The sequence below is a fragment of the Halichoeres trimaculatus genome, unplaced genomic scaffold (genome assembly GCF_033239565.1).
Source record: "Halichoeres trimaculatus isolate MK-OKI-2021-1 unplaced genomic scaffold, fHalTri1.1 fHalTri1_scaffold_5, whole genome shotgun sequence".
NCBI lineage: Eukaryota > Metazoa > Chordata > Actinopteri > Labriformes > Labridae > Halichoeres > Halichoeres trimaculatus.
In genome coordinates, this window is record NW_027437183.1 from 8448242 (window position 1) to 8468959 (window position 20718).

Here is a 20718-nt window from a genome sequence, read left to right on the forward strand (position 1 = left end):
AACATGTTTACAATTTTTATTCCAAGTTTACTCACTTGCATACAAGTATTGCAGGATTAACACATTACTGATTGAACTCATAGCGAATTTTCATTTGGCTGTGGTTGACACAGATTTTATGGACTCCTCATAAGAAGTTAGTATCGTAGCTATTTGTTTATAAATGCGTATACAAATATGTGGGCTGATCCACAAATGTGTGCACATGTGTTTTACCTACTTGTTGGTATACAGAGAGCACCAATTTTGGCCAAATTTGCTTCAGGGAAATCCAGAGGTACGGAAGAGGATAAGAGCCACTGGGGGGAAAACGTCCAATTTTTATTTATTTATTTATTTATTTATTTTTTTGTACTATTTATTCTGAGAAAAAAGCCAGAATTAAGAGATTAAAGTCAGAATTCTGAGACTTAAGAAGGAATTCTGACTTTAATCTCAGAATGCTTACTTTTATTTCTCAGAGAAAAAAATATAAATAAAATATATATTATAATATTTATATAAAAATATAAATATCAAATATTAACATGTTTTCCCCCCAAGTGGCCTTAGCCAGAATTTGACGGAGGAGGATTAGGGCAACTGGAAGAAAAAAAAATCCAAAAATTATTTAAACTAATTTTTCTGGAAAAAAAAAAAATTCTTAGAAATAAATAGTAATTAAAAGAAAAAAAAAAGGATGTATTTTTAGTGGCCCTAATCCCTCTGCAGAATTCTGACTTTTTCTCAGAAAAAATAGTGAATATATATATATATATATACTGATATTTATTTTCCTTTTTTTCCCAGTGGCCCTTATCCTCTTCCGTACAGAGGCCACTTGTTTTTTAATTTTGTAATTTTTCCCCCGGAAAAGCCAACAGCAAGGCACCTTTCAGTGGGCATGTGATTTTTTTTTTTCCATTCTATCAACTTAAAGAGCTCCAAAAAGATAACTTTTCATATATATTTCACAAAAATACTAACTGGAGAACTTAAGTTCACTGAAGAGGCATCTGGAGAGCACCTTTTTAAGTTTATTTTTACAACCAGGTTATCAAGAGGGGATTTTTGTAGGTTCTACCTACTGAAGAGAGACGTGATGCCTTTAAGATTTTTTTTTTACCAAAAGGGTAAAAGAGATGGCATTTTATTTTACTTTATTTTACTTCATATTATTCACTACAGGTGAACCAAGAAGGCACTTCAGGAGGGTTATTTTCTGATATGAGGGCACCAGACTATGTGGGACTGTTGGTTAAAATTAACTGAGAATTAACAGAGCCAGGGCTGGTTTGGCTCAGCAGGGAGAGAGGCTATAGTCTTCATCACCCACTCTCTCCTCACATTTTAGCTCTTCTGATAAAGGCCAAAAAAAAAAAAAGCCCTCATACAATCTATCCAAAAATCAATTTAGGGCTGTACTGTCTGCTTGTGGCCAGAGGGTGGTGCTGCAGTGTGTCATACTGATTGATGCCCTATTTCCAACCAACCTGTCAGCACCACCATTCTCCTCACAGCGTGCTGAGCGCATTCATCTGAGCTCTATCTTCTGAGCACAAAAAGGAGGAAAGAGGAAAGAAGAAAGGAAGGAAGAGACAGAAACAAGGTCAGAGGGAGACAGTGGCAGAAAGCCGTATGACACAGAGTGAGACAGAAGAAACATAAAGTGTGGATGTTTAACATGAAAGCAGAGGATTGAACTGCTGAACTGACGCTGCCAGCTGTCTGTCTGCCTTTCCACCTGCAGACATGTCGTCCCGTGCAGAGAGTAAGACTGGTAAGTCTCTTTCTTCAGTGCTAACTGTTAGCCACCAAAGGCTAAAAACATTCTCTTAGTATATTCTAGAGTTTATCAAATCAATGTAGCCATACTCCTTTTGTTTCTGTGCAAGTTTTATGATGATAAAAATGACAGATGTTTTAAGAGTGCGAATGATGAAGATGACCCTCCTCCTCCTCCTCCTTCTCCTCAGCCTCCCAGTTTGTGTCCCTCACCTTGAAGCTGAAGGATAAGATCCACTCACAGAAGATCAGGCGCTTTGAGCGAATCAAACAGACTTCTACCCTGAGGGTCAAACCTCCTGATCTGAATTTGGAAAATGAAAACAAAATAGAGCACAAGGTACACACACACACACACACTACAAGCATACACTCACACTACAACACAAGGTATACACACACCCAAACACACAAGCAAAGCAAAAGGTGGATGTAAAGTAGGTCAGAGTGGAATGAGGGTACACTCAACCACACGCTGAACAGAAAATGCAACACACAGTTATGGGTACACTCAGTGACATCAGGTATAACCAACAGTTGTAGCACACCACACAAACTCCAGTACAAGATGCATATGCAGCTACATGTGTTTATATATGTTATATTTGTTGTTTATTTATGTTTCTTTGTGCATGTGTGTGTGTTTCAGTCGAGTTGTGGGTTAGCAGACCAGGAGCGAGCAGTGGTCAGCTCTCTGCAGTACTTCAAAGCTCTGGTGGACAGACTGGGAGCGGACAAGATGGTCCAGGATCAGTGTGTTGTTGGTGGTCTGCTGGGCGGAGCATCCAGTGGAGTCCTGGAGGCTGTCCAGACTCTGGTCCAGCTGGAGCCGCACCTGCACAACAGGTATGTGACTCTTGTTGACCTTGACCATCTGAAAATGCCCTGTCTCCTTACTTAACCCTTTGTTTTCTCTTTACAGCAAGACTATCTCTTCCTGTCTCACTCGCCTCTACCAGTCTGTGGCTCAGCTGATTCGCTGGACCGACCAGGTGATGCTGCAGAGTGTGGCACAGGACAAAGACTCCAAAGCAAAGGCCACTGAGGCTATCAAGAGGGTGCTGGATGGTGTAAAGGTGAATATGAATGAAGGAGCGGTGTTTGTATCCTGGTCCATCTTTTTTGTGTCATTTTCATTTTTTTTCTGTCCTGTTGATGTATTTTTTTTCTCCATCGTGTCTGTCTTTTTCATTCATCTTTGATTCTGTTGAGTTTGTATCTTTTGCTTGTCATCCATAGCATGCTTTGTCTTCCTTTGTCTTTATTGTTTTTTCTGTTCCATTTTTCTAGTTCTTGCCTGGTTTGTCGTCCCCTATCCCATAATCCTTTCTTTCCTCTACTTTCCCATATGTTCTCTTTCATCTTGTTGTGTCTTGAGAGTGACTTGTTTGCTGTTTGCTTTTCTCTTTCTTTTTGCTTTCCTCTGTCTGTCTGAGCTGTTTCCCTCTGAATTTTATTTCTGTCTTTCCAAACAGTTTGCTATTCTTTGTCTTTTTTGTCACTTTTGGATTTGTTTCTCCTTTCACATCCTTTTTCTTTCTCATTTGTCCTATTTTGTGCCTTTGTTTGTCTTTCAGTCTATCTTCCCTCTGAAGTTCTTTCTGTTCCTTTTTTCTTTCTGTTGTTTTATTTTTACATTGTCACATTTTTTTCTTCCATCTCTTTTGGCTGTGAGTCTCACTAAGTCCTTCTTTTATTCTTCTTGGTCCCTTTGATCCTCTGCTTTTTTGTATTATGTAATTCCAGTTTGTCCTTTCTCTCTAGTTTCCATGTTTTTTACTATTTTTTTCCTTCAGCCAACTTAATTCTTGTCTGTCAATAAATTATCATACATCTTTGTCTGTCCTCTTATGTCCACTTGAGTCCAAAGAGTTCAGGGGTGACTGCAATTACGACCACAAATGTTGACCTGCTTTTAAAGTATGTCCATTTCTATTTGTCCTTCTCTTTGCTGTTTTTTTTTTTTAGTTTATGGTCATGTCCTGGTCTCCATTATTTAGATTGTTTCCTTCTGTCCCCTTTTTTCATCCTGATGGTTTCTAGCCATTTTCTTGTTTCAGTGTCCAAAGCCACAGAAATAAATTAAGCTTAATCTTTACAAGTATCTTGTAATGCATGTCTTCTTGTTGTCTGTCCTGGTGTTGTGTTTATGTATTTTTGTCCTCATTCTTTAAATGCTGCCTTATCTTTTATTTTTTTATGTTTCCTGTAGTTGCTTTTGTCTTGTCAGCATCCTGTATCAGCTGTTATATTTATTGTCCATTTCTTAGGAACTGGTTCGATTGGCCTCAGAGAGACAAAAAGGCTCTGCCCCTCTATCTCCTGTCCAGTCACAAGCTCCCGTGGAACGCAAAGGTAGTTTTAAAGAGCAGCTGACACCAGAAAGGACGTTTGACAGCCGGAGTCCAGAAACTCCTGCAAAGGAGGATGAGGAGTTGAGGAGATCAAAAAGGACAGAGGAGCAGAATGTTTTAGCTCCTCCCAAACCCCCCATGCCCCTCATAGATTCCTGCCCCCAGGTGACACCCTCACCAGGACTCAGGTGAGTCTGAACAGAGTAAATGATCAACTGAACCAACTTTCTATGAGTCCTGATGTGAATGCAAACTGCAGACTGAGAAGCAGCTCAGTTATTGAACCCTCAAAGTGTCCTTGTATAATTTAATGAACAACATATGCTAATATTACTTTTAACACATTTTGATAGAGAGGGTTATATGATACCACACAAAAAGTTACTTTTACTGTGTACACTGCTTTCAGTCAGAGTTTTAATACTGAGGTGCATGATAAGGATCCCTCCCCTTTGAGGTGTTTCGAGAGTGTCCAACTGGAAGGAGATCCTCAGGCAGACCCAAAGCTAGGATGAGGGAATAAATATCCATTCTAGCCTGGAAATGTCTCAAGATCCCTCAGGAAGACCTGACAAATGATGCTGGAGACTGGGACATCTGGGTCACCTTCTTAGGCTAGACCCAATCATGGAAAAACAGATGACGATGGATGGATAAAGGTTATAGCATTAGTTGAAAGCTTAAATGCTCTCCCCAGCTCTTGGTAAAACAGTATGTAGGGTGTTTTGGATTTGTGTATCGAGGTACCCTTAGACAGCTCATTCACAACAGGCTGTAAAAAACATCTTTTGAACTTAAGCATGTATTTCGAGGAAGCCTTTCCTTAAAAATCTATTTCAAATAACAGTTTTGTTATTTGCAAAAGTTATTGTTTAGTGTCTGTTTTGATATGTTTTTAAGAGGCTGCTTTAATCTCCCACAAGCTTGAAATTAAGCCTCCCTCTAGCTCCTGATTTGAGGTACCTTTCATCATCCATTTGAAGGTACCTTGTATTTAAGGTATTTTGAGGATTTAGAAAATCTGACTGGATTTCTTTTGAGTTCGAAGTATCATTAAGCATCCAGTACCAGGTAGCAGGTACCCTCTGTCAACCATTTTGAGGTACCCTTCTCTACTATTCAAAATATCTCTATACAAACCTTTTAAGCATTTTGAATGAATGCTTCATTTAGAACATGTGAAAATAATACAAAAAGAAAAAAAAAGAAAATCAACTGGGAAAAGAGCAAACGCAAATGTAAACACAAAAATCATTAATAATAGAGAAAAAAACAACCAGGGAAAACAAAACAACAGCAGCAACTAAAAGAATCCCCCAAACAATTGAAACAATTTTGACATGTTCGAAAAGAAGTAGGAAGAAGCATCAGCTTATTTGAGCTTACCCCTTCTCCTATTCATAACTAGTTAATGATAAACTTACCTTAATCTATTTCTTCATCACAAACTCCCTAATCATACATCATATTATCATCTGATGACACTATAAAATAAATAAACAAGTAATATATATATATATATATATATTTATATATATATATAGATAGATAGATATAGATATAGATATAGATATAGATATAGATATAGAGATATATACATCCATAAATTCACACATTATATCCCTTGCTCCCTATATTTTTTGGAAATCATTTGTTTACATTTAGTTTTAAACATTTTTATTATTTGACATTTAATGAATATGGATTGGTGTGTTCAAAATAACCGGCATTAGGAATGCTTAGCTTAGCAGCTCTGTAAGGATACCCCGTAAGTCATTTAGCATTGTCCTCCTTTCTAAATGTTTCAAGGTACTCCTCCTATCTGCTCCAAGCCAAACTAGATTAACCTTTTCTAGGTACCGTTCAGCACCATAGTCAAGGTACCTTCTATAATCCTATTCAAGGAACCCTTTATCTTCTCTTCAGAGTTTTTTTTTTAAGCCTGTTTTTGCGTTACCTTTTGGCAGCTGTGATGGGGTACCCTTTTCATTCTGTTTCAGTTGAACCTTTATCATCAACTTTAAGGCATCATTCAGCCTCTGCTTAGTTAGTTTTATGACTTTTTTAAGGTACCCTCAGTGTCTCCTTCACACTTTTAGCACCTCACTCAGGGTACCCTCTGTCATCCTATTCAATGCAACGATATTTGTGTTTTTGTCATTGACTTTATGGCCCTTTAAAGTTCACTCTTGTGAGTTTAACCTTTTATCTGTCCATTTTTGTATTTATTGATTTACTTGTTAATTTAATTTCTCAGATAGCTTACATTAACTGCAATTGTGTCACTGCTTTTTGAGCTCAGTATAAGTGAACCATTTCTGTGTGAGGATGAAACTGTGTCAGTCTGATTATATGAAGAGCAGAAATAGAACCATGGATGAAACAGGAAGTTACAGCCTGAAAGCATCACATGTCTGCATCTCTTCACTTCCTGCCTTGGTGTTAAGCTAACGACAGCGGGAACCAGAAAAGAAGAAGAAGTGAGAGAGATAGTTTCAGCTTTTTTTTTTTGTTCCTTTTCATTGAAATCAACAGTTTATAACCACCCAGCAGGTCACGTGACAACTTCTACTGCTGTGCTAAAAACAAACCAAAAATCCCGGTAAAGATGGAGGCTGTGAACTACTTGACATCTTTTTGATCTTAAGAGTGGGTTGGGGTCAAAATAGATGTGAAACTGACAGGAAGCCATGCAGTTGTGGTTTCCGTTATGACCATACATATCATGCTATGATTGTATATACAAGTCCAAATGTGTTTCTGCAGGGAAATCTCTGTTATTTCATTGAAAGAGTAAAATCAGAAATAATTTCTCAATTTTGGCATTGTTCTCTAAATACTAAGACAGGTCTGATTTTGTTGGACTAGGTAGATATAAACGTTAAAATATGTTTTTAGGTTGAATTTTTTTTCATTAAGTCATCACAGTACACGTGATGGTGAATGGGTGAGGTCAAGAAACATTAAAATTTAAATGTTAAGTATCTTTATGAAGCGTAACACTCAGAACTCTGTTTATCTGCCTCCCCTCAGTCCTCCGGTGCTGCCACCAAAGAAACGTCACTCTTTACCAAGCGCCACCCCCTGCAGGATCGCCATAGTAGCACCAATGAGACGAGAGTCTATTGAAAGCAGAAGCAGACAGTTACAGGAGGTGGGTTGATGTAACCTTTTAAATAAAAGAGTCCAGATACATTTTAAAGACATACTTATATTAAGTTTTCAAAGTAACATGAACACCTGAGGCAGTTCATGCTAAGCTGACTGAATTCCCAGAATAAAAATGTAACATCAAATCATCTTTAAACCACATTTGATCATGTTTTATTATAGGGTGTGTTCATGCTTCTGTGTGTGTGTTTGTGGTGCAGGAGGACGAGGAGTATTTTAAACCTTCTTCATCTTCGTCTGCAGACTCATCTACTGAGAAAACTCATTGCGGTAACACACATACACTCACACACGTACGCACATACACGTACGCACAAACGAAAGCATACACACACACACACACACACACACACACACACACACACACACACATACACATACACATACACTTTCTTACATTTCCAGTCAGCAGGAGAGTGTGAGTGACATCACTTCCTTGATGTTGACAGTTTTGGGAAGTAGTGTTGTTTGTCTCTTTCTGAAAGTGGTCAGATGTGTGAGGGCTCCCCCTGCTGGACAAACATGCACAATTCATGGTTAGCTTTTATCCTGATGCAGTCATCCTAAGTCATTTGTCACTTAAACACCTGTTTTAATACTAAGCAAGAGTGTATAAGGAAATAATGTTTTTTTTTCTTATCCATTATAAATAGAAATAAATAGAAAATAGAAAATAAATAAATAATAATAATGATAAAAGAAAAATAAAATAAATAAATAAAAAAAGGAAATCGTGTTTTTTTTCTTATCCATAATAAAAAGAAATAAAAAATAGAAAAAAAAAAAATTATAATGATAAAACAAATAAGATAAATTTAAAAACAAAAGGAAATAATGTTTTTTTTAAAATAGGGGAGACCGGGTATGGTTGTTACATGGGGGGAGTTGTAACACCACCAATCCCACCAATCAGGGATAAGTTAGGAGTTACATGATCATGTCAATATTTACCCACTTCAACCCTGATCACACATGGTGATTGTCAGGGCTGGAAACAAGTGCATGCAGATTCTGTAGAGGGAAAAAAAGATTTTTAAGTAAGGCAGTAAACTTTTTGACTAGGAATATATTTTGTTTAGTACTTTTACTGTCCAAGATAAAACCATTTGACTTATGTCAGAATAAATTGTAGTTTCTCAGGCTAAATGTAATGCATTTTTCCCATGCTAATTTCAACCCACTATGCTAATACAGCTAGCTAAACACTGGCTGACATGGGTGGGTTGGGTTGTAACACATCTTTAAAAAGTGTCACAACCATCCCCTTATGTACAACCAAGAACATTTTCTTGATTTTAATGTCATTGACAGAGGTGTGCCTGCAGTTGTTTTTTAAAAAAGCATCTGATAAAGGAAGTCAGTCAGATCAGTCACAAAGGCACAAGGGATCTGCCATGTTACTACAAATCACTGCAGAAGCTAAGGGTCCAGTGATATCCCAGTGTTTGTTACTGGAGCAGCAGCAAGGCTTCCTCTGAGGGCCAGGAGAAAATGTTGCCCCTCAAAAAAATTAGTGTTACAACTATACCCAGTCTCCCCTATTTTTGATTGGCTTATATAGTTAAAATGCAATTGATGACCCAACTGTCTCTGTTTGTCTTCCAGAGGAGGATCCAGACTACCAGTTCCTTCACACTGACCTCTCCGTCTCTCCGAGTCTCCCTCCTCCTCCCTCCCCATCTCTTCCCCCTGCTCTCCCAGAGAAGAGAAATCGCAGTGCAACAGGTGAGGAGACACCTGAGCCAGCTGTCCATCTCTCTGTCAATCATTATGTCTGTCTGACTCCTCTCTGCTGTCCCAAACAGCTGACAACCCAGTTTCGAATGTCTCCACGTCTTTTGGTTTTGACCTCGCCCCTCAAGCACAAAGTCCCACCCATCTTGATGCTGTCATAGCGTTTAATGAGCCTCTAGCCTCGCCTCTGTCTCCCAGCAAGACGCCGCCTCCTCTCCCTGAGAAGAAACACCACAGTGAGTGAAAACAGAGCAGTGATTTTCCATAACTGTGTTTAATGTCAACTTTCACCTGTTTTCAACAGCACCTCATTATAACACCCCTCCCTTTTCTTTCTCTACCTGTCCGTCTCTCTGTGCTCAGTCCATCAATATCTCCAGTTTTGTTCGTCCTACAGCGACCAATCACCGGCCATCTTTTACCAGCATCCTTTGACCTTCCACCAGCGATATAGCACCAGGCAGCGGGAGGTGGAGGATACCTACCAGCTCGCACATTTGGACAAACACTTGGAGTCACATCTATCAGACCCCGGTCCCTCCTCTGAGCTAGCTCCTGCTCCAATTCTACCACCAAAGAGGAAACAGCAGGTGAGAACTTAGCCTCTCTATTATAATACTAACCCATGTTTTCTTGTGTCCCCCTTCCGCTTTACGTTGTTTTTCGTAATTTTAAACCAGGCTTTCGGAGCATAATCTGGAATTTACTTTTTAGCCTCTCTTCTCCCTCAAGTTTTCATTTCATATCTATTAAAATGAGGTGCTGGGCACTTCCACAGTTCCTCCATTCCTGTACTCCCCGTGTCCCTGTATGTTTTTATGTGTCTTGGAAAGGATGAAACTAAAATGTCATTTGTGCTTGAAAATCTGTAAAGTATTTCTGATTTAAAAAAAAAAAAACTGCCAAAAGAACCCGCAAATTTTATCTTAATGGCTATTTTCTTCTTAATTTCATCTTAAAAGCCCCTTTTAGCCATACCTTTCTGCATGGACGTTATGACTTTTATCAGTTTTTACCTAAGCTAAAAAACATTTTTGCCTCCATCAGGATTCAGTTGAAACCAAACCTCAGCATGAAGATCACCAGATGAGAGACAGGTGACACACTCAAAGCAGTCCACACAACAGATAAAGTACTACGAAATAGTATTAGGGCTACTGAGGAAAAAAAAGGCAATTTTTTTATTACTATTTTTTGAGAAAAAGTCAGAATTCAGACTTTATGTTTGCTTCTTGCTTGTTTAACAGTTTTTTTTTCAGTGGCTTCAATCTTAGAATAGAACTTTATTTGTCGTTGCAACAAGTACAACAAAATTGCAAATTTTCAAATCCTTCTTCTTTACAGTACCTGCTCTTATGAACAGTCATTAACATGTTCTGTTCTGCAGTTCTCAGAGTCTCCAACAGGAGAAATGTCACAAGAAAAACCCAGAGCAGCTGGAGGAGGAGGTGTTACTAACCGACCTGCAGAAGATCATGCAAAGAATCACAATGAAACCTGAGGTACAGCCCTGACCCCTGACCCCTCTGAAAAGCACAGTTATTCATGTTCCTCCTCTGTATTACCTTTGTCTGACCTCTGTCTGACCTTTGTCTGACCTTTGTCTGACCTCTGTCTGACCTTTGTCTTACACAGGATGAGGAGGGACCAGATGTGAAAGCAGCCTCTCCTGAAATCCTTCTGGTCTATGCCACAGAGACCGATAGAAGCAATGGTGAGTCTGTAGATCAATTTTCTTCTTCAGGAATTTGCTTTATTTTCATACATTGCTCAAAAAGTTGTTGTCCAAAAATACTTCTCAGTAGTAAACCTTCTGGAGGCCTGATGCTAATTTTTGGAAGGTTATAAAATTAACATGAAATGGATCTATTATAGGTCACAAGATATTAACAATTGGGTGCAAGAAATACAGTTATACAGGTAAAAAGTAAACAAATGTGTGTGTTTGTGTTTGTGTCTATGTGTGTGTGTGTTTGTTTATGTTCAGACCAGGGTATGTACCGTGAAGCCTTCCTCTCCACCTACAGAAGCTTCATCAGCCCAAATGAGGTCATCAGCAAACTACAGCACAGATATCCTCCCTGAATCAACAGCTGATTTATAATACTCTGTCTTTATTGGTTTAATGGCGATCACTATCTGGCATCTGGATTTCCTCTTACATACATGTCTTAGGTCTTGTAAATAAAATGGAAAAAAGAAAACAAAATGGCTAAAATTACAGTCAAGAAAAGCGCAGAAAGTGATTTTATATGCAGATGATTAGATGTTCTCATCCTCCACAGCCTCTTCGAGTCATTTTGTCCAGGTGTTTAAAAACGAAACGCTAAAGATGACTCATTGTTGCCACTTATACTGGGACATTCACACTTTAACAATCAACACATACCAACACTTCTGCGAAGGACGCGATTCTGCAGATCTGATAGCTGCCAAGAAGACTTTCCACCTGCTCATCAGAGTGGTCGACGAGCTGTGGTGAGACAACTCACACCTCAAACAATTCAGAAGAAAGTTTTGGATGTTAGTCATTTTGATTTTAGATATGTTCAGAGTTTAGACAGAGAGGAGGTGTGACTGGAGAATCACGTATAATGTAGTATTACGCCGCCTCGTTGCAGTGCAATGGAACTGGAGTCTGATTTGCTCCTGCTCCTGATGGACCTGGTGTTCATGCTCCTGACTGGTGGAGAACTGGGTCTGGCTCACCTGCTGCGCTCTAACATCCTGTCCAAGATGGAGCAGAGATGGCAGCTCATAGGCTGCCCTTACTCGCTCCAGCCCCTTGCAGCTAAGGGTGTGGCTGCCAGGTAGCTTACGACCTCTGAGCCATTGGATGGTAAATATTTCTGTTCTCCACTTAGATTAACATGTTTCTTTTTTTTGTCCACCTTAGACCAGGAACTCTTCTGGACTTTAAGAGTCAGGATTTAGCTGAACAGTTTACTCTGCTGGACTCTGAGCTCTTCTGCAAGATTGAGGTACAAATCACAACACAACTTTTTTTTTTATGTTTTTAACAAAATTGGTGTCTTAACATCAGCAATTCATCCTGAAGTAATGATTTTAAATATCAGTATACAATCAGTGGTTTTATATGTGTTTCACCTTGTCTAGCTTCCTGAGGTGTTGCTGTGGTCCAAAGAGCAAAATGAGGAGAAGAGTCCAAACCTGACACAGTTCACCCAACATTTCAACAATGTGTCATACTGGTAACCAAACGCAACTCTCTGCTTCGAACAAGAGTCAAAACAAAGGGGTTCAGTCTGTTTTGGACAAATTAGTTCATGAGACACCACAGGGATTTAAACTCTAATTTATTTTGAACTACTGTTTACCACAGGTTTTTGAGTTATTGAGTTATTGAGTTGAGTTTTTGGAACATTTATTAGTTGAAAACTGTATGGGTAGCCTCCCTAAGTTGGCGGCAGACTGAGACCATGAAATTATATTTTCAGAAAAACATACCCTTTTTGACAGCTTTTTTATTAGAAAACACTAAAAGATAATGAACTCTGTATTTCAGGGTTCGTTCTGTCATCATTCTTCAAGACAAACCACAAGATAGAGAAAAATTGCTGCTGAAGTTCCTGAAAACCATGAAGGTAAATCATACAGTAGGAAAAAGCTGGATGAGGCATAAGTCCTCCAATGCAGTGTTTCTCCTCTTTGTGGCCCAAAAAGCTTCTGTTGGTTTGAAAAAGCCCTCAAGTGTCTATTGAATGTCTGTGAGGGAATAACGTCTGTATGTGTCCATGCAGCACCTGAGGAAGCTAAACAACTTCAACTCCTACCTGTCCATTCTGTCAGCACTGGATTCCGCTCCGCTGAGACGTCTAGACTGGCAGAGGAGCACAGCTGAGGTCTTTTTTTTTTCAACTTTAACATCTTATTGAAATTATGTAGAATCAACATGCTAAAGTCCTTTAAGCTAATGTGTCCTCTATGTTTGCATTTAAGGCTCTGGAGGAATACAGCTCTTTGATTGACAGCACATCATCCTTCAGAGCTTACAGAGCAGCTTTGGCCGAAGTTGAACCTCCCTGTATACCCTACCTGTAGGTTAAACCATCTCTTCCCTAATATATACCAGATCTGAATGTTTGTACCTGTTGTGAACTACTTGCAATCCGACTTGTTTATAGATAAAAAGGGATGCTAACTTCTAGATACCATACCTGTCAATCAAAACCACTTTATACTGTATACTATATGCCCTTCCTGTGTTTTAGAATATCAGTGGTTGGGTACCGAAATGCATTTATGTGACTGTGAGGGAGTGGGAGAGTAGTTGATTTTCCATGCTGGAACACAGGATTTCAGGGTTATATATTCAAGAATAAATATGTTATATTGAAAAAAAAAAGTTTTATTATTAAACAAATTCTGTCTTTGTAGGGGATTGATCCTTCAAGACCTGACCTTTGTCCATCTTGGGAATCCTGACAATTTGACAACCCCTCAGGGATCAAAGGTCAACTTCTCCAAACGTTGGCAGCAGTTTAACATCCTGGACACTCTGAGGACATACCAACAAGTGTTAGTAGTATTTACTTTTTGTTCTGGTATGGCAGAGCCTCATTGTCTGAATTCCCTTTCTGATATAACACCTGGACCTCTTTCTCCTTACAGTCATTACTCTCTGCAGCCAAACGATGAAATCATATCATTCTTCAATGACTTCAGTGATCACCTGGCAGAGGAGGCACTTTGGGAACTCTCCCTGAGGCTCCGCCCACGGAATACTCCACGAGCCAATCAGAGATGACAGTTTTAACCAAAAGTTCACTTGGTACAACAGGTACACTGTATAAAATGGACACTGGGATAAAACCAAGAGTTTCACAGTACCTACCGCAGAGCCAGAGGAAAAAATGACCAAATTATAAATACACATAAACTACACTTCTTTTATACATAAGAGCCCTTACTATGCTGATTTATGTCCAAATGTTTATTATTCCTAAACGTTTAGTTTGAAATAGTTTTTGATTATTATTTTACTTTTAAAAAAGCAGGGTTGACATTATGATTAACAGCTCTGTGGATAAGTGTGGGCTCTGTAGCATTCTCTGTGAAATAAGCAGAAGAGAAATGGCAAAAGACATTTTTATCACAAGTCGTCAAACTTTCCAAAGCCATGCACATCTGCTAAAAATCTTGAATTAAACTCAAGGTGCTGACATGACTGAAACTGTTACCCAAATGGACTACACTAGTGCTTGTCTAGTGAGCACAGAAATAACTTGCTCAAACTTGTACAGGTAAAATCATGGCTAAAATGTGACCGTTTGGACTGTTTCTGTAAAAAATGGAAAAACAGGCTGTTGCTGTGCAATAAAATTACAAATTGTCTTAGATAGAAGCATTTTGCTGAGTGTTAGCACAGTAAGCCTAGTGTGGACTCAGGACTGTACAGGTAATATTGCTATTAACGTTTCCACTCTATCCTTTTAAGATTTTTTCCCCTTTTATGTAATATTTTAATTATTTGTCAAACTTTCTTGCTTGTGTAAAGTTGAGTAAAATTCTTTTGACATTCAATTTAATGTTTCTTTTTTTGTGACCACGAAATGATTGAGTTCTTCAGGGCCACCTTGTACATCTAATGTAAGTTATTTTGAGAAATTGCTAGAAACATACAAAGAGAATAAAATCAGTATGTCATCTGAGTATTTTATCAAGAGGAGACTGAAAAAGTAAACCGTTAAAAACTAGAGCGCAATGTAGCTTCTGTTTCTATGGCAACACTGCCTGGCTGCGTGGGCTCCGGGAGGGCACTTCAGTTGAGCACCGAGTGGCTCAGTCAGCGAGCAGGCAGCAGTAATCGATTACCAGAACGCTCAATCGACCACTGCTACATTCTTACCTGAGTAACTGAAGAGCAGCAGGCAACGGAGCACCTCAACGTGCCATTAGCCGGAATGACTGTCGATGTGCTGTATACGGGCTAACGTCAGCAGGTGAGATTTGAAACGGTGGCGTTACTTTGAGCTGAGGCTCTTTGCAGCGGTGTAGCTTCTGCTAATAACTGTTAGCTCAGAGTGGGAGTTGTCGGAGTTGTCCCGTTTGCAGACGTGTGTGTGTACAAGCTGCAGGTTCTCATGAGGTCCACAGATACTGAACGCGAATATTAGAGTCAGTTTTACTAAAGATACTCTCTCCGTCTTATTTTACTACACAATTTAACTGCTTCAACACTCTGTATAACAGACCAAGCTCAGTATTCTCACAATAATAACAATACAACGGTAACTCAGGTACATAGATATCAAATGCATGTGTTTTTCGATTTAATTTAGTGAATTATGGAATCCTTTAATCAGCTAAGTGGTGATGCATTTATGGCTGAATGCTTTTAAATGTTTTTTTGTTATTTATTTTATGTTTGTGGTATGCTGATGATAATAGAATGAACAAATGTTACATTTGGAGAGTTTAAAGTCAACTTTGCACAGAGTGTTTCCAGTAATAATTAAGTCAAAATCGTGTCCATGTTTTGTGATTGTAATCTGTGTGTACTCATTTATGTATGCCATGAAACAGTATATCTCTGTGTCTGTGTAAATTCTTATTCATCCAGCTCAAGGAGCGGGTTGAAGAAATCCAGAGTGGTGGGTTTCTACATTCCCCCTTACTTCCTACTCCTCCCAGTTGTTGTTATCTCTTCCTCATTAACATAAATACCTGCCTCCCTCACCAGCATTTTGGAACTGATGAAGCTTCTTGGATGAGAGGTGAAACGTCCTCCCAAACTCTACACAGTCCAGCTGCCTTGTTTTTGAGACTTTAGAGTATATATTTCTGTCCTACGCCAAAGCCACAAGGAAATTTTTAACAAAAATGGACCACAATTGAAAGAGTGCTACTCGAATACATACCAGTGTGTTCTTGTCCGACCTCTAGGACTTTCAGGTGGCCATGATGCTGAAGTTCCCCTTGGTGGTGACGGCTCAGGTAGATCTTGTCCTTGTCCTGGTTTCTCTACTGGCCCTCTGGACCAGGCTGAGCCGCCTGAGCTACCCCAATGCTGTTGTGTGAGTGTGTTTTTTTTAATGCTCTGGCATTGCTTTGCTATACTTATCAGAATATAGCCGTCTTCTTGCGTATCTGTCTTCTAGCTTTTGAAGAGCTTATGTTTGTGCGTTTCTGTGTCATAGGTTTGATGAGGTGTATTATGGCCAGTTTGTGTCTCTCTACATGAAGAGAGTTTTCTTTGTTGACGACAGTGGACCTCCGCTTGGTCACATGATTTTAGCCCTTGGAGGTCAGTTCTACTACAACAACTACTCAACTGTCTAACACAACCTGTCAGTTTCAACATAAGTTATCAATTCTATGTGTGTTGCAGCCTACTTGGGAGGATTCGATGGGAATTTTGTGTGGAACAGAATCGGAGCAGGTAGAAACAACTGTTCGAGGCATTTTCTTTCTTTTTAAAGCAGTCTGAAACTGGTTCAGACTGGTTTAGTCAGTTATGTATGACTTGTTCTACAGAGTATCCCAGCACTGTGAGTGTGTGGACTCTGCGGTTGCTTCCTGCCTTAAGTGGAGCTCTTTGTGTCCCCCTGATTTACCTGTTGACTCTGGAGCTGAAGTTCTCTCACCTGTCAGCACTGGGAGCGTCACTGCTGCTGCTGATGGGTGAGTAGGGAGACACAGAACATCTTTTTACTGTATTAACACCCATTTTTGTAAGTGTTAAAATGCTTCAGGAAAAAAAATGGACTGGCATGATATTTGATTTTATTTGTTTGGTTTGTTTTTTTTCATAGAAAATTCCTTGATTGTCCAATCCCGTTTCATGTTACTGGAGTCTGTTCTCATCTTCTTCGTGTTGTTAGCCTTCCTTTCTTACCTGCGATTCTACAACAATCCTGACAGGTGAGGAAAACAAAATGTAATATCCGTCAAATAAAATAATGATAATTATTCAATGATAGTAATGCACCTCTTCCTATAAGGAACATTTCTTCAGTCTGTGTTCTCCTCTCATCTTCAGCTGGTTCAGATACTTTTGGCTGCTCCTCTCTGGTGCATCCTGTGCTGCAGCTGTGGGGTGAGAAACTACACTGAGATCAGTATACATGTTCATCACTAGTTTTCTCCTCTGACCTCTAACACCTCATTGTCTGTTCGTCACATCAGGGTGAAGTACATGGGTGTGTTCTCCTACCTGCTGCTGCTGGGCGTGGCCTCTATGCACACCTGGAACCTGATTGGAGACCGAACTGTCAGTCATGTGAGTCACACTGTTCACACTCTGTAGATATAATAAAATCAAACCTGTAATGATCTTATTTTTCACTTTATTTGAACAAGAGTAACTTGTGATGGGTGTGTATGTTTGTGTGTTGTGATTGCAGCTGAGTGTGTGTGTGCAGTGTGTATGTCGATTTGTGTGTCTGTTTGTGGTTCCTGTCTTTCTCTATGTGTTCTGGTTCTACATCCACCTGAGTCTCCTGCACCGTAGTGGACCACATGACCAGCTCATGAGCTCCGCCTTTCAAGCAAGTCTGGAGGTAGCAACACAGTGCAGAAATACTCCTTATTGAGTCCATCTGTGCACTTAAAGTCATTACATATCCAAAAAAAACATGTTTCTCTAACTGATTGATGAACACGTCTCCCCAGGGCGGTCTCTCCAGGATCACTCAGGGCCAGCCGCTTGAGGTCGCTTACGGCAGTCAGGTGACTTTAAGAAGTGCTGCATCCCAACCAATCCCTTGCTGGCTTCATTCACACAAAGCCAACTACCCAATCAGGTGCAGCCAGCTCACACTGACCCATCAGCCAATCACAAATCTTCTGTTACACTTTGGATGACATCATCTTTTGTTTCCTGTATTTGTTCAGGTATGAAAATGGGCGGGGCAGCTCTCATCAGCAGCAGGTCACCTGTTATCCCTTCAAAGATGTCAACAACTGGTGGATCATCAAAGATCCTGGCAGGTGGGTCACCTGTCTCTCTGAGACTCCCTGAGCATGCTTGGAGATGTAGTCCCAGTGTAATATTTGTCTCTTTGTGTTTGTCAGACAGGAGCTGGTTGTCAGCAGCCCCCCTCGACCTGTGCGTCATGGTGATGTCATCCAGCTGGTTCATGGGATGACCTCACGTTTCCTCAACAGGTGAACAGCTCACTTTGCTGCTGTCTGATAGATTAATGTGCTGCATTCACTGACATCCTGAATGTAGCACATCCATTGATTTTCATGGAATCAGATTTATATAATCCTATGGTGTTGTGTGTGTCTGTGTGTGTGTTTTGCAGTCATGATGTAGCAGCTCCCATGAGCCCTCATGCCCAAGAGGTGTCTGGTTTTATCGACTTCAACGTTTCCATGCCAGCACAGAACCTTTGGAAAGTGGTAAAGTAACATTATTTTCAAAATAAACAAGATCAAAAACAAAATTCAGGGGAGTCTACATCTAATAGTCCTTGTGTCATTTGTTCGCCTGTGTGTTTAGGAAATCTCTAACAGGGAGGCGGAGTCAGACTCATGGAAGACCATCCTGTCTGAGGTTCGATTGGTCCATATCAACACCACAGCTGTCCTCCGGGTACTGACAGGACCGACTTTATTACACTAACATCAGTTTTTCTGTACTCCAGATTACTTCACATACAATCAGATAATGACGTGTGTGTTTGTGTGTGTGCGTGTGTGTAGCTGAGTGGTGTGTCTCTCCCCGAGTGGGGTTTCCATCAGTTGGAGGTTGTTGCTGACAAGCTGTTTAAAGCTCACAGCAGCAGTTTGGACTGGACTGTGGAGGAGCACAGATATGGGACAAGTATGACCTTTAACCTCTGACCTCTGACCTGCCAGAAGATCCAAAATCTTATTTCTGCATTTTAATTACATCAACACACCCATTCCTTTATCGTATTCAGACTAATGCCATACTCACTGATGTTTCGTCTCTCATATTTTTTTTACATTTGTTTATCATTGTGTTTTTGTGTAGGTCAGGAGCAGAAAGAGCGAGAGGTGGAGCTTCATTCTCCCACTCACATTGACGTAGACAGAAAAATTTCATTCTGGGCAAAATTTTTAGAGCTTCAGGTACGAGACAGTGAACGCTTAAAAGTATTTTATCCGCTAAGTGCATCTTGCACTTTGCTGTGTCAGCAGTTACATTATTTCTTGTGTCTTTGTTATGACAGTGGAAGATGCTGACGGTGAAGCAGGAAGACTCTGAGCACAAATACAGCTCCTCCCCTCTAGAGTGGGTCACTATGGAAACTAACATCGCTTACTGGCTGCACTCCTCCAACAATGTAAATACACAGACGCACACACACCAATACCAAGAGTCACACTCTCCTTTTCCATGCTTTGATTGACTTTCTGTGTTTTAGGCTCAGATCCATTTAATTGGTAACCCAGTGTCTTGGGGTGTGGCCAACTTCAGCCTGTTGGCCTATCAGCTGCTGGCAGCTGTCTACCTGCTGAGGAGGAGGCGGGGCTTTAAAGACCTACCTGATGGTACAAACACTCAGCTTTCTTTCAGTCTCACAGTTTTTAATTCTGAGCACAAACTTAACTGTATTTGTGTTGCAGCACATCCCTCCTGTGAGGGGTGCTTCCTCATACCTGATGTTTGTGTTTACAGGTGTGTGGTGTCAGTTTGTGTGTCTGGGATGTGTGTGTGTTGGTGGTTGGTTGGTGAACTTCGTCCCATTTCTACTGATGGAGAAAACTCTGTTCCTGTACCACTACCTGCCCGCCCTCTGCTACCTGTACCTGCTGAGTCCTGCCCTGCTGGAGCATGCCCATACTCACCTGCTCAGGTAAAGAGACACATGTTGAAAACAGTGTTTAGCTGATGGATAAAATGGATTTTATAACAGATTTCAAATATGTCTTTGCAGCAAAGCTACTCATCGGCAAGCGCTGTATGTGTGTATGCTGGCTGTGTTGGTATCAGTCTTCCTGTCATATCGAACCTTCTGTCCGTTGACCTACGGTAGCCCTGAGCTGTCGGCCAATCAGCTGCAAGGACTGAAGTGGAGAGACTCATGGGATATCCTGTATCGCCGTAGATAGAGAAAAGCCTGGATTCTGTCTATGGACAGGGTGAAATTTCTAGACGTCAGGGGACAAAGCCAACAAAACCACTATAAGGTGGCATGGCTTGGACTTGAGTCCTGTGACTTCAGACTACAACTCCCACCAGCCTCTGAATGATCATCAGCAAGTACGCAGGATGTTTACTCCGACAATGGTACTAAAAAGTTGCACAGGACATTATCATCAGAGTATTACATTGCAATGCTCCATGATTATCTCAGAAAACAAAATGCAGATTTTGATGTTTTGGGAAACTTTTTAATGACATTTTAAAGTTGAATCTGCTCAATCAGCAGGAGATTATTATTTGTTATTTGTTTGCTGCTCCACTGGATTTGAATGCCAGGTTTGAGATTTTAAATTACTGAATAAAGGAAACTGTAGACATTAAAACATTGTTCTTTCATTTTGACACCGTTTCATTTGTTGTTTGATTAATAAAAGTGATCGGTCTCACAGGGTGAGAGCAAACTATTTATTATAGAGTTTCGTTTTGAAGGCTCAGTAGACAATCTTGAAACACGTGATTAAAAGACAATGTGGCACATGTTAGTGAGTGAATCATTGCCTTTTTCTAAAATAATTGCAGCCTGAAATGTGCTCTGTAGTTAAAGCAGCTGGT

At 40.0% G+C, this 20718-nt stretch overlaps 2 protein-coding genes and 1 long non-coding RNA gene across 5 annotated transcripts; 2 read left to right on the forward strand and 1 right to left on the reverse strand.

Annotated features, from left to right (window-relative positions):
* Positions 1–1495: 1495 nt before the first annotated feature.
* LOC141791085 (rap guanine nucleotide exchange factor 1-like) lies at positions 1496–14517 on the forward strand. Its single transcript, XM_074671305.1, has 23 exons — positions 1496–1759; positions 1956–2104; positions 2414–2610; positions 2687–2840; positions 4035–4306; positions 7152–7272; positions 7490–7559; positions 8895–9014; positions 9095–9259; positions 9387–9613; positions 10071–10120; positions 10411–10525; positions 10659–10737; positions 11011–11095; positions 11409–11501; positions 11645–11833; positions 11920–12004; positions 12141–12235; positions 12550–12628; positions 12785–12886; positions 12984–13081; positions 13422–13562; positions 13656–14517. The coding sequence occupies exons 1-23, from the start codon at positions 1732–1734 to the stop codon at positions 13789–13791; spliced, it is 2850 nt and encodes a 949-aa protein (XP_074527406.1). The 5' UTR covers positions 1496–1731; the 3' UTR covers positions 13792–14517.
* A 301-nt stretch (positions 14518–14818) lies between these two features.
* On the forward strand, positions 14819–20489 carry pomt1 (protein-O-mannosyltransferase 1). Of its 3 annotated transcripts, XM_074671245.1 has the most exons (22): positions 14819–14986; positions 15607–15637; positions 15727–15760; positions 15930–16060; positions 16184–16290; positions 16375–16425; positions 16521–16667; positions 16799–16907; positions 17026–17082; positions 17172–17265; positions 17390–17545; positions 17658–17788; positions 17880–17975; positions 18060–18152; positions 18296–18392; positions 18493–18585; positions 18696–18816; positions 18991–19088; positions 19190–19303; positions 19385–19511; positions 19639–19816; positions 19898–20489. In XM_074671245.1, the coding sequence occupies exons 4-22, from the start codon at positions 15945–15947 to the stop codon at positions 20070–20072; spliced, it is 2160 nt and encodes a 719-aa protein (XP_074527346.1). In that variant the 5' UTR covers positions 14819–14986; positions 15607–15637; positions 15727–15760; positions 15930–15944; the 3' UTR covers positions 20073–20489. The 3 variants fall into 3 exon arrangements, with proteins under 3 accessions (XP_074527346.1, XP_074527347.1, XP_074527344.1); XM_074671246.1 differs by lacking the exon at positions 15607–15637; XM_074671243.1 differs by lacking the exons at positions 15607–15637; positions 15727–15760.
* LOC141791045 (uncharacterized) lies at positions 16825–17277 on the reverse strand. The gene is made up of 3 exons (XR_012598295.1): positions 17200–17277; positions 16975–17090; positions 16825–16900 (listed from the first exon to the last, which is right to left on the reverse strand). It is a non-coding gene; the product is annotated as an uncharacterized LOC141791045 (long non-coding RNA).
* Positions 20490–20718: the final 229 nt, after the last annotated feature.